General features: G+C 43.1%; 1 protein-coding gene across 1 annotated transcript in view; it reads left to right on the top strand.

Annotated features, from left to right (window-relative positions):
- The window catches only part of FASN (fatty acid synthase), a 133622-nt gene that overhangs the window by 90996 nt on the left and 28851 nt on the right, over positions 1-13775 (top strand). The window contains exons 29-36 of the mRNA XM_089670659.1: positions 306-484; positions 2892-3011; positions 3096-3218; positions 4928-5151; positions 7096-7291; positions 8996-9147; positions 10419-10510; positions 12648-12799. Coding sequence (XP_089526785.1) covers positions 306-484; positions 2892-3011; positions 3096-3218; positions 4928-5151; positions 7096-7291; positions 8996-9147; positions 10419-10510; positions 12648-12799 — 1238 coding nt within the window. The remainder of the gene's footprint in view (positions 1-305; positions 485-2891; positions 3012-3095; positions 3219-4927; positions 5152-7095; positions 7292-8995; positions 9148-10418; positions 10511-12647; positions 12800-13775) is intronic.

The raw sequence follows: 13775 nt of genomic DNA, 5'->3' as shown, positions 1-13775 counted from the left end.
AAGGTTAGCTAAGATGTCTCAAATGTCTTTGTATGCTGTGGTATTAACACTTGAATTCAGTGGAAAGGTGACTACATCCATTTGGCCATTTAGGGTTTTTATGCAAGCTGTTTTCTTTCTATTCAGCTATTGTAATTGCTTAATGCTAAACAATTTTTTATAGATTACTTGTCTGTGGTTGCACTTTAAAATATGCCAGCTCTGAGGTCTATATGGATGTCTGTCCATACATATTAGAAAACATAAGAGTACTCAGTATCCAGCACAGTAAACGCAAAATACAAGGCACCCCTGTTCTCTTGCAGGTCATTGGCTGATGCCGCCACAGTGCCGGTGGTCTATGCTACAGCTTACTACGCGCTGGTTGTACGAGGACGTTTACGGAAAGGTGAAAGTGTTCTCATCCACTCTGGATCAGGAGGGGTCGGTCAGGCAGCTATTGCTATATGTCTTAGCAAGGGGTGCCAGGTGTTCACAACAGTGGGTAAGTTGTCTTGAATGACATTTTTATTATTGGGTTTTTGCATGCATGGATATACTGTATGCAACTAGTACCATTCTATGAAAATAAGTCTCTGTAGAAGAATATGTAGGTGATTGCCATATGAACTTCAGACTCAGGTATGAGTGTAGACAGGAACAGTTTGCATTCTCCGCTGCAGGTGGCGCATGACCATAGCTGCAATGTAGCTGGGGGAGGAAGTTGAGAGAAACTGGATTTCTCTATGGCTTCCTTGGTCACCTGGAGTAGTGATCTGATTGGATGCGTTTGACCCATGTGATCCTGGTGATCATCTTGGGTCAAGCAGTCTATTTAAGTCTATGCCCTGGAGTTTTGGCACACTTTATGCAAGTGGCTAGTGTAAGGACAGGTTACCCGTCTGTCAGGGACAGCACTAGCAGTAGGAAGAGGTTCTGGTGGAGTAGGGAGAGAGCAGCAACTACGTCTACCTTCCCAGGAAGCTTCCCCTTTGGGTTGGACTGGCTAGACCGCACTCTGTTCCTTATGGCAGATGCTGTCGGCAGCTCTGAGTCTGCACACATCTATCCCTACACAGAACTGTTGTAAGTGTCCCGGTTGGGTGAACCTTCCTGTCAGGCCTGTTTGTACTGTTGGCAATGCAAGTTATTTGCAAATCGGGACTTTGTGTGCTTACTGCCTGCGACACCACGCTGCACCTACCCAACAAGGTTCCTCTAGTAAAATCACAAGTCATCTGTAAAGGGGTCAGTCCACAAAACTGATATTTCAGTGCTTACTGAGATGCTGAGTATTTAAATAACTTGGCAGTTTCTTCTAGCTCTTGTGGACAATATATTACAATTCATATTTTATAGTTACACCATATGGCTAAAAGTTTGCGAATTCCTGACCATCACACTTTGAGTTTGTTGGGCATCCATAGGCATTAATATGGAGTTTCCTAACGATTGTAACTATAACAACCTCCACTCTTTTGGGAAGCCCGCAATAAGATTCAGCCAAAAAGACCATTAGATGAGAAGATCTGACTCAAATCGAGATTCCAATTCATCCCAAAGGTATTGAGTAGGGTTGAGGTCAGTAGTACAAGTCGCCATAGTTTTTCCTCGCCAAACTTGTCAAATGTCTTTCTCTATCATCCACTGAAGGACAAAGCTTCATTAAATCATGGATAGGTTTGTTGCTGCCACCTTCATGAGCAGGATGCTAGGTACAACTTAAAGCTACAGCACGCCTAAGAGGTGACCCTCTGGTGGTGGCCAAACCCCCCATTTGCAATACATGATTCATTTATTGCCTGTCATCTGAAGGAATTGGGATTTGGAGCTCTCTAGCTCCTAGTTTTGTTTTTTTATTTATTGTTTTTTTATATTTTTTTTTTTTTTTTGGGGAGGAGGGGGTTTGTTGGAGTTGGTTCCAGTCAGTGAAGATGTCTTTTTCTTCAGTCAGCTGTGGTGCTGGGTGACAGACCAGGTACCATAGATCCAGGTAGTCCCCCCAGCATCATCAACAAGCCCTCCTCAATTTAGGAGGCTGCAACAGCTCTTCCTCAGCAGAATGGATGACAGGGGCTCGTTCCCTTGGTGGTGGCATTTCGATGGTTGGATTGAGTTCTCCCATTGTGGCCCCACATATCGGTGGAAGTCACCTAGATCATCCTAGGATCAGAGGTGTTCATTCTTTAACAAACTTATCAAATGTCTCTTTGGAGATGGCTTTGAACACAGGGGCATAGTCTTGCTAGACCAGAAAAAGCTCTGTCCCAAACTTACCAAAAGGTTGGAAGTGCCCTATTGTGTAAAATGTCTTTTTATGTTGTTGCATTGATAGTACTCTTCACTGGAAACACTTGAAGTCATTCTTTAGGGTGCCCACATACTTTTGTCTCCATAGGTATCTGTGATGGTCCGATGGCCACATATATAGATATACTCAAGTACACAACTTCAGCTGTTAAAATTGCAGAAGTATATTGTATGTGCACCACAAAGACACTAATTCATTTTTAATATTCAAAGCAAACTCCCCCATCCAGCCATATCTCCATGTTTTATTTTGCTGAGAAAAACATCCCCTAGCATTTCTGGCCATGGTCATCTTGAGTAATGGGCAGATGATTCATGTAGCATTTACTTCCATCTGCCCCTAGCTCTGGCATGCAGGCAAGAGGGTGTGCTTAGCTCAGAAAACCCTTCCTCCCCTCCTGAAGACTCCTGAGATGTATGACCTAATTTACCTAGACCAGAAACCAGGAAGTAACTGAAGAAATGTAAAAAAAAAAGAGTTTAAAACCTGTAAATATGATATACTTTCCTATCTACTTACTAATGTTAGCAGCATAAGGATTAAAAACAGTCCATGTTGATTGAGAGAGTGAAGTTTCGCATTATTTCTGTCTCTTATTCAGGATCTGCAGAGAAGCAGGAGTATCTTCAAAGCAAGTTCCCACAGCTCAACTCCAGCTGTTTTGCAAATTCCCGAAACACATCTTTTGAGCAGCATGTGCTCAGCGTCACAGGAGGCAGAGGTGAACACAAAAGCATTGATGACAATTTATCTGCACTGGATCTTTCAAGACAGAGCTGATGCCACCTTGTTATTTCCTCCACAGGAGTCGACCTGATCTTAAACTCTCTGGCAGAGGAAAAGTTACAGGCCAGCCTGCGGTGCCTGGCGCGTCACGGGCGCTTCCTGGAAATTGGCAAATATGATTTGTCCAACAACACGCCGCTGGGTGAGTATAGGCAAAGTTTCCTATATGTTGTCTTGTCCAATGCTCAATGTAACACAGGGAATGTGCTCTACAGCAGCAAATAGGATCTATGACGACCGGTATTGGGATTGTGTTCATGGCATCAGTTTGACCATTCTGATATCATTCAGAATTCATTGGCAGATGCATTTCACCTTCAGTTGACCATAGACTTGTATGGGAATGCAAAACCGACTTGAAATGAAATAAAGTCTGTCGACACTGAAATAAAGTCTGTCGACTTGAAATGAAATAAAGTCTGTCGACACTGGCCTGCAAGGATATTGTTCTCAGAGAATAGGTGGAGGAACTCACATGTCTTTGCCCCCTACCCACCTCCGAGCATCGTCCCTCGGTTACACCTCCTACCCACCTCTCAATACTGCCCCTTTTAGAGAATACAGAACCATTGTTATGTTAAGTAATTTGGAATTTGTTAAAGATAAAGCAGTAAAATATATCCCCTGCAGCCAGCAACAATAGACCCCCTGGCAACAATAGATCACCCCCAGCAACATCAACATCTCGAAACCCTCCAGTAGCCAGCAATAATAGACCCCCTCCCTCAATGGTAGCTCCCTCCCAGCAACAAATGACCCCCCCCCCCAGAAAGACACCCTAGCAACAACAGATCCCCCTCCAGCAACAATAGATCTTTTAGCAACAAGCATCAATAGACCATCCAGCACACCCCAGCACCCTTTGACATTACATACAGTACATCCAGTGCTGAAGGTGCTGGAACTGCGTTTCCACTGAAAAAAAGCCCTGCTGGCCTGTATATCCAAACTAGAAAGGATCAAGTCAAAGTCAGGAAAGTGAGTGGAATGGGAGCTAACAAAAATATACCCAAACCCATGGCTCCGCTCCAGACTTGCTCCTTTTAACTCCCACAGAAAATGCGGGTGCTGGCTACCACAGCCCATGTCCACTTTCAGTCAAAAAAAAAATGAAAGCCACTCTCCAAAATGTAGCTCTTCTTTCTCTTTTTGATAGTTGTCAAAAAGACTGCATACATTGATGTCTCCACTCAAAACCAACCTTCCTTGACGCATTTCACCATTGCTGGCTTGCTCACAAGGATAGGGGAAGTCCATGTGAGCAAGCCAGCAGTAGTGAAACACATCAAGAAATGGCAGAGGAACGCATCAAGGAAGGATGGAGACATCAATGTGTGTAGTATTTTTTGGCATGGGAGCTAATTCTTACCCTCTTGCCCATGGGGTAATATTTTTAAAAACGAGGGCCAAGGTGAACAAATTAATATAGAATTAGGAGCCATTCTTTCTAATCCAGGAGCCAGCAGGATTTTTTTAAGTACCAGCTCCATTGACAACAAGAAAACTTCAAATTATAGACACCAGTTGGATTAAGCATAATCTTGCATAGTTCTCTTTTGGAATTATATTACATATTCAGAAAATGATAATTGTTACAAAGTGTTCTCTTTTTGCTTGTATGGGTACTTTATATGGATTTGTCAAAAGTTTTGCATCACTTTTTATGGAAAAATCCATAAACATTAGTGAAAAAAAGTAATTTTTAAGGAGCATTGGCTACCTGGCTCCTCGGATTTTTCCAGCACTAGGCTAAGGACAGTAGAGCCTGCTTAACCCTTGGCATCATCTCCCATGGGTCCTTTAAGGGGTTACACTTTTTAATATACTTTGCTCCTTGCTGTCTCTATGCAGGTATGGCTCTGTTCCTGAAGAATGTGGCCTTTCATGGAATCTTGCTTGATGCCCTCTTTGAAGAGGGGAATAGAGAATGGGAGGAAGTGTCTGACCTGCTGAAATCTGGCATTAAGGATGGAGTGGTAAAGCCACTTAAGAGCACCATCTTTACTCGGGATGAGGTGGAACCGGCATTCAGGTTCATGGCACAAGGAAAACATATTGGAAAAGTTCTGGTAAAGGTGAGGAGGTGGTGGAAGGTAGTCCCGTTAGAGCCTGGGCAACAAAAATTAATGCAGCTTTGTATTCATTGATACATTATTAAATGTAGTTTTAAATGCAAGCAGTATAAATATTGGACATTGGCTTGATATCAGCCTGTTGCAGTCCCTGTACAGCAAAGCTCAGAGATTGAGGAAGAAGCAGCACAGGCAACCAGCCAATTGTGCTGTCAGAATTTTGAAGCAGAGATGGCCAGATCTTTGTACCTACACTTAGAAACTGAAACCAGACTATATATAGTGAAGTACATGAATATATTATTAAAAAAACAAAAGACATCCACACACCAAACAGGAAACAGGCAAATGTGATGATACAATGGAATTACGCCCATATAACCAAAATGCCTAAATAACAGGAAGCTTACCAAATGAACAATATACAATATGTACAATATATATACAAGATGAAGAACTCGGGTAACAGGGAATACCAGAGATGCAAGGAAGGGGGGAATCAGGACTGGGTACAGGTAAAAGAGGAGCAGATGTATGGAAGCGGGGGCAGGGCACAGGATGCAGGGCTAGAGCAAGATCAGGAGCAGGAGTAGGAGGAGGACAAGTGGCAACAGCATGAGACTTAGCACAACAAGCAAATCTAAACACTGACGCAATGTGAAATAGCAGAGAAGAGACTTAAGTACCCTCCCAGCAGCCAGCATCTGGCTGCTGGGAGACACACGCTGGTGGACACTGGAACTACAACCTTCCTCCCAGAGAACCACAGTGCAACCAGCAGGAGAACCAGGTCCTGACATGTGTTATCAAAGAACATGCTGATGAGAGGAGAGAGGAAAGTGACATAAATATGAGCTCATAAGTCTGCTGCTTCTCCTTTCAATGTCCAGTGATAGGCTGGGGAAGGGGCAGGATCTTTAAATGTTACTTAACTGCAGCAGAGAATAGCAGGTTTCCTGCCAGACAGTGCTGTGCTGTGTGGGAGAATTGTGTATTCCCATAACTTGATGGACAAAATTGCAAATCCTTAGTTAGTAAAACAGATCCAGTTTATGTATTTCAATTGTGTACTCTTTCCTGGAGTTCTGCTTTGATTTGATGATATGGGGATGGATGTGTGCCACTCCTGGTCATGGCCTGTATTGGCTATGCAGAAGATCAGTCTTGTCTATGAGGCTAACCTTTTATTAGTCAGTACTGTTCAGTACTCATATCTACCAATCAAAATCAATATTAGGCAAACTGTTGAAAAGGGATCTCTGACTGACTGCCATGGCCTATAATATCCAAGACAAGGGTGAATATCTGATTACTGTTTACATCAGCCTTTCTCAACCTTTTAAATTGGACGAACCCTTGAAATAATTTCAGGTGTCAAGATCTCCAATTACTTCATCTATAGTTCTAGGCACATTAAAGCGATCGATAAATTTGAGAAAGAAGAATAAGGAAGGTGACATACTTGGTTTATATAATACCCAGGGATGCTCTATAAGGCAAAATTGTTTTCAGTAATTATACTGAAAAGAAATGTTGAAATTGAAATATCCCCCCCCACATTGGTGGTCAGCAAAGAAATTCTCCCTTTATATTGGTGGTCAGTGTAGTTTGGTTGTCAGTGGAAGAGGTACCCCTGTACCAAAGTAGTCAATGGAGTTGTTTGTTCTTACATTGGTAGCCAGAGGAGAAGGACACTCTTGGATTGGTTATCATTGGGAGAAAGGCCACTCTATACTGGTGGTTAATGGGAGATGGGTCTCATTACACATGGAAGATGGATAGAATGCTTCTCTACAGATCCATAAAAAGATAATTGTCAGAGGTTACTTATCTGAGCAGTAGAAGTTGCCCATTGCTCACAGAAACCCGAATGACTTCTGAAGGTCTCCTGACTGAGTAAGGTTGATGTATGTGCTATGATCTGAGACGGTTGTGTCTTCCATGCAGGTGCGTGATGAAGAAATTGGATCTGCTAGAGATTCTGACACTCTACTTCCTGCAATCCCACGGACGTCTTTCCCTCCGACAAAGTCCTACATTATCACTGGAGGTCTGGGCGGGTTCGGCCTGGAGTTAGCACAGTGGTTAATTGAAAGAGGCGCTCGCAATCTCATTCTGACGTCTCGATCTGGGATAAGGAATGGTAAGCTATCAGAAAAAAGCCCATATATGATTGTACATTGTGCTGAATTGACTTCTTTTAGGTCTTATGCACATGGCCGTATTTAAAACAAATGTGTTTACCACAAATATACCTGAAGAAGCCCTGCCTAGGGCATAATGTGTAAGGTGGAGACCATCATCACGCCTGTCAGATACACTAGGAGAACCACTGCTATGAAGGAGAGGAGGTTCGCCAGCTGCTCTGTACACTTCTCTTTTCAGAGATCGCCTAAAAGTGGGCAGAATAGGTGATAGTCAGATAGATTGGGGTAGAGAGTTCCAGAGGATGGGGGAGGCTCTGGAGAAGTCCTGGAGATGAGCATGGGAGGAGGAAACCTGTTTCAACTGCACATGTGCTGGATGTGCGGTTCAGAAACCTGTGTCATCTGTGTAAGTGAACTTGTAATGCCAGAGGCAGAAGCGCTATCTGGTGGCTGACAAGCTGCATCTGGTGGCTGACAAGCTGCATCTGGTGGCTGATAAGCTGCATCTGGTGGCTGATAAGCTGCATCTGGTGGCTGATAAGCTGCATCTGGTGGCTGGTGGCTAACAAACTGCATCTGGTGGCTGATAAACTGCATCTGGTGGCTGACAAGCTGCATCTGGTGGCTGACAAGCTGCATCTAGTAGCTGACAAGCTGCATCTGGTGGCTGATGAGCTGCATCTGGTGGCTGATGAGCTGCATCTGGTGGCTGATGAGCTGCATCTGGTGGCTGACGAGCTGCATCTGGTGGTTGACAGGCAGCAACTGGTGGCTGAAAAGCTACGTCATGGCTGACAAGCTGCATCTGGTGGCTGAAAAGCTACATCTGGTGACTGACAAGCTGCATCTGGTGGCTGGTGTTTGTTGAGCTGCATCTGGTGGTTGACAGGCAGCATCTGGTGGCTGATAAGCTGCATCTGGTGGCTGACGAGCTGCATCTGGTTGCTGACGAGCTGCATCTGGTGGCTGACAAACTGGATCTGGTGGCTGACAAGCTGCATCTGGTGGCTGACAAGCTGCATCTGGTGGTTGATAGGCAGCAACTGGTGGCTGAAAAGCTACATGTCATGGCTGACAAGCTGCATCTGGTGGCTGGCAGGCAATATCTGGTGGCTGAGAAACTGCATCTGGTGGCTGATAAGCTGCATCTGGTGGTTGACAGGCAGCAACTGATGGCTGAAAAGGTACATCTCGTGGCTGACAAGCTGCATCTGGTGGCTGCAGGCAACATTTGGTGGCTGAAAAGCTACATCTAGTGACTGACAAGCTGCATCTGATGGCTGACAGGTAGCATCTGGTGGCTGACAAGCTGCATCTGGTGGCTGACAGGTAGCATCTGGTGAATGGTGGTTGGCAAGCTGTGGCTGGTAGCTGTCAAGCTGTACCTGGTGACTGTGGTGACAGAATACAGTGACACACTGCATCTGCAGGTTGCAGTGGCAAGTGACAAGCTGTACTATGGTGAGTTGAACAATTTCATTATATATTACAATGTATAGTATAATGTGCTTCAATCATCCTGACACCACCTCACCCACGGTGTCCAGATAATTGAAGTGCTACTGCCCGCCCCATATTATAGGAAAGTATCATTAAAACACAGAAAGTTGGATTGCAAGTAAAAAGAAAAGGGCTTGTATTGTGGGGTTATACATGGTTTTCGGTTTGAAAGCTTAATTAGACCTTGTTCCTATTTTCAGGTTATCAGGCAAAACAAGTGCAGAGCTGGAAGGAAGCCGGGATCACCATTGTGGTTTCAACCAAAGATGTGGCATCTATAGGGGGGACAAGACAACTGATAGATGCTGCTTCACAATTAGGGCCAGTGGGTGGAATCTTCAATCTGGCCATGGTAAGAACATCATTATTTGCACAACTATAAGTTGTATACACTGCATTCATTCAACCACCATTTAATTGTTTTTTCAAAACCCTCATGCTGCCCGTGTATCCTGGATGAGAGCCTTTCCTTCAGTCTTACACACATAGGCATGCGCACAGGGTGTGCCAGATGTGCCTAGGCACACCCTAATCACCTATTAGTTGCCAACTTTACTGGATGACGTGCACATTATAGAGATGACTCTTCTCACCCTACCATCTCCACCAGCAGCTTCTGGTGCTCCCTGCTCTTATGGAGGACTGCAGGAACATCCCCAAGAGGGATCTTGCCTCCTGCTTGCTTTCTAGTAGTACTGCAGTTACGTTTGACTGGGCAGGATGGGGATGTACCCGGCCTCTGAGATCGCGCCAAACCCACCTTTTTCTGGTGTGTCACATGTGAGCTGAGCAGAAGAAGGCAGAGCGAGTATACGTGGAATATATATATATATATATATGTATATACTGTATGTATATACAGTATATATATATATATATATATACACACAAACACACATGCACGTGTTTGAGCTTTGGGGTGCACACCCTAATGCAATGGGCTGCACACACCAATGCTTATGAATTTGTACCGGCTCCTCTCCTGTACTGAAAAGGCTTACTCTGATTTCACTGCACACTGTGAGCTTCTCACATTGTGCATTAAAAGTTGCAACAATTCGAGCCCAGGATGTCCAGTATCATCTTGCCCTTTCCTCCCCAGCCTGACTATCCCTGGTACATCCCTTTCATTTATTGTATTCAGTTCTTTCACTCATAGAGGCTCAACATCTCATTACCTGAGGTGGTTTCTGTGAAAACATTGGCAAAACCTCTTCAGGCGGATATCAACCCACGAAGGCATTTTGCTATTTGCATAACTCCTCCCAAAAGACAGCCCACTGCCTCCATCATATGCTCTTGGGAGGAGTGCTGAGATGGTGCTGGGATGTTTTCTGTAGGCTATGTACAGCACTCTGTAGGCCCCTCCCAACAGATGAGATCTGTCTACATTGCATATAGAAGCACAGTGATGATGTCAGTGGGTCTAAAACGAGGTATGTAATGAAAACAAAAAGGTTTTAGTTAAAAAAACATAATTTAGCATATTGACAATGGGGTAAAATAGGAACCAGGAAAGGCAATATATGTATATAATTGGTACTTATGAGGGTTCTTTTTTGATTTGCCTACAGAAAAGAGTTCTGAAATCTGAATAATAGAAAATTCTGTATTTCTCAACAGGTGCTTAAAGATGCCATGATTGAGAACCTATCCACAAAACTATTCCAAGATGTAAATAAACCAAAGTATGATGGCACCCTAAATCTCGACAGGTAACTGCACAATATAAAACTTCCCCCTGGAATAGATGGTTATAGAACTGGGTGTAAAAAGAACAGAGAAGGTGACAGGGCCTCTTATAACCCTTTCTGCTAGACCTGTGCTCTACTTATAACCTCAGGTGGCCAGACCATTTTTGTAATTTTTTTTTACTTACAGATTTCAGAGTTTGTAAAAGACCTCAAAACCATAAATGTTCTTAAAGAATAATGCCAGGTATGGCTATATTATACATGGTTATATTGTTCCAGCTTGGACCAATGTAACTATGTATATACAATACCTGGCCAATGTCCAGGGAAGCTGGAAATCACTGAAGTAGACCCTACTATTCCAGTGATCTCTATTTGCTTCCGGGTCCCACGTCGAGCGGCTGCTCTGTTGCATGGTGAACACAGGTCAGCTGCTCAGTAGGGGCACCATTCAAAGATTGCTTTGCGTTTTCTGAATGAATGCAAAGTATTCCCTGATTGGATGAAGAGGGTGGTGATGTCACCCTGTCCAGCTCATCCAATCAGAGAATGCTTTGCATTCATTGAAAATATGTAAAGCATTCTCTAAATGGCGCCATGCCGTGTGGCCAACGTCTTGTGTTCACAGGGCATCAGGCTGGCCTCTCAGCACAGGATCCCGAAGCTAGTGGAGATCACTGGAGTAGCTGTGTCTGCTTCTGTGATTTCCAGCTGCCAAGGGGATCAGCCAGGTATGGTATATACACAATAACATTGGTCCAAGCTGGACTAATGTAACTAAGTATTATATAGCCATACCTGAAATTCATCTTTAAAATACAGGACCACTAGAATAAAAAGATGCCCCTACTGATTTTGTAGGCCACGTGATTCGAATTTCAGCAGATTCAAGGACTGGCTAAGATTTGATTCATCTATGTGTAGGCTGATTGTACCCAAGTTGATCCATCGATCAACTTGGGTAGAACCAGCACGTCGGATTTCTAGCATGTGATTATTGCCAGCAGCTATAGCCGCTAGCAATAATCATTGTGTTCTTCTGGCAGGCACAACTCATCACAAGGAAGACCAATCTTCTGAAACATCAAGGCTACACCCTCTTTTGTCTTTCCCACAATGCTTTGTTATAGTATCTATGTACCGGTGCTAATATTACAGTATATCATGGTCCTAATCCTAAGGCTGGCCATAGATGAGTGAAAAACCAAAATTTCTGTCAATCGAAAAATGAAAATGGCGCATATGTTTTTGCCAACATTTGTTTTCTTTTTTGTTTTTTTTTATCCAGTATGTTTTATAGGGTTACATATAGTTACACAGTTAGTCTAGCTGAAAAAAGAAAAGAGTCCATTCAATTCAACCATTAAAAAAAAAAAAAAAAAAGTTATAATCTTACACCCACAGTTGATCCAGAAGAAGGAAAAAAACCCAGCAAAACATGATCCAATTTGCTCCTGCAGGGGAAAAAATCCTTCCTGATCCCCCGAGAGGCAATCGGATATTCCCTGGATCAACTTATAAATGTTATATCCAGTTATATTCTGTGTATCCAAGAAAGAATCCAGGACTGTTTTTAAAGCAATCACTGAGCTGGCCAGAACCAACTCTTGAGGGAGCAGGGGCGGACTGACAATTCATGGGGCCCCCGGGGATCATGGGGCCCCTGTGTCCTTGCCCAAACTCAAAAAAGCCTATGAAAAAGGTACCAGGGGCATCTCATGGGGCCCCCTACTGACCCCGGGCTCTCGGGCAGTGCCCGAGTTTCCAAATGGTCAGTCTGCCACTGTGAGGGACTCTATTCCACATTTTCACAGCTCTTACTATGAAGAAACCTTTCCATATTTGGAGATTAAATTTCTTTTCCTCCAGGTATTTTCAATTAAAATGCCATCTTACAGCTGGCACACTGATGATGTAAAAAACGAACGATCTAAGAATTGTCAAGAATTTTCATTCGGTTTTTGACTCATCTATGGCCAGCTTTAAGCAGCCAGACCTTCACAGTAGGACTTTTGCTTTTTTGAGTGTCTTTTAAAGAGTAAATAAAAAAAAAAAATTTCTTACTTGCTGTTGTGGCTTAGAAGCCATACCTGCAGTCATACAACTTATGTGTCATGCAAGTGATGAAATTCCTATTTGGTCGATGTTATTTTTGCAGCGTAAGCCGTGAGAAGTGTCCGGAGCTCGATCACTTTGTGGTGTTTTCCTCTGTGAGTTGCGGGCGAGGAAATGCTGGTCAGAGCAATTATGGGTTTGCCAACTCAACCATGGAACGGATTTGTGAAAAGCGGCGTCAAGACAATTTGCCAGGTAAGGAACCTGAGAAAATTCAGCCTGAGAAAAAATCACCCTGCCCAAAAAACATGCCGAGGATGTCTCAGCCTTGTAAACTGTACATGATGCAGTACCAAATAGTGCCAGTTCCATTCTCAATAGTCATGGCCATAGCATATGTCTTCTGAAAGCTGGCCTCCCCCCTATTGAGCAACTTCATCTCAAAGTGAAAGCGTAGTATTCTATTTCCCTTCTTTATTCAAGATGGTAAAGACTACAAAATAAAATAAAAAATAAAAAAATATATATCATGTTTTTTTTTGTTTTTTTTTAATATTAATATTTTGTCTTCTCATGCCCAACCAGTAGATGGAGTTGTAGTTTATTACTGTTATGTTATATAGAGCTCAATAGAGTTTAATAGCTAAAGCTAATACACAGCAAGTCAATGAGGTACAGCAACACCTCCTTCCCCCTCCCAGCCTGCCTGTTAAGAACACTTCATTAAAACTTTCAACAAGTATAGAAAGTCTGAAGAGAAACAACTTCTGCTGTGTTTCTCTTTAGAAACCCTGTAACCCCTGTGAATCCTGAGTCATGGGTGCATGCATGAGGTTTATTCGGAAAACAATTACATTTTTTTTTTTTTTAAAATCAGATACAGTAAAAAAAATCAGTTTAACAACATATAGGGGTTGATTTACTAAAACTAAGAGTGCAAAATCTGTTCATGGTAGCTAATCAGCTTTTAACTTCAGCCTGTTCAATTAAGATTTGAAAAAAAATGGAGGTTTCCATGCACAGCTGCACCCGATTTTGCACTCTCCAGTTTTAGTAAATCATCCCCATAAATTTAAATATATTTGCCCCCAACCATTATAATTTATTTTACCAGAAAACTTAGTTGAAGTGTCCACATAAGACTTCAGAAACAGCACATGGTATAGGTACCAGGAAAGAGGTCTCGTCAAGGATTTTCCTTGAAAGTTCTTCCATGGCACCTCCCAGTAAT

This window comes from Staurois parvus, unplaced genomic scaffold, assembly GCF_062004578.1.
Source record: "Staurois parvus isolate SC_StPar_1 unplaced genomic scaffold, SC_StPar_1.0 ptg000003l, whole genome shotgun sequence".
Classification (NCBI taxonomy): domain Eukaryota; kingdom Metazoa; phylum Chordata; class Amphibia; order Anura; family Ranidae; genus Staurois; species Staurois parvus.
Note: the sequence above shows the minus strand (reverse complement) of the source record. Positions and strands in the feature narration are given on the sequence as shown.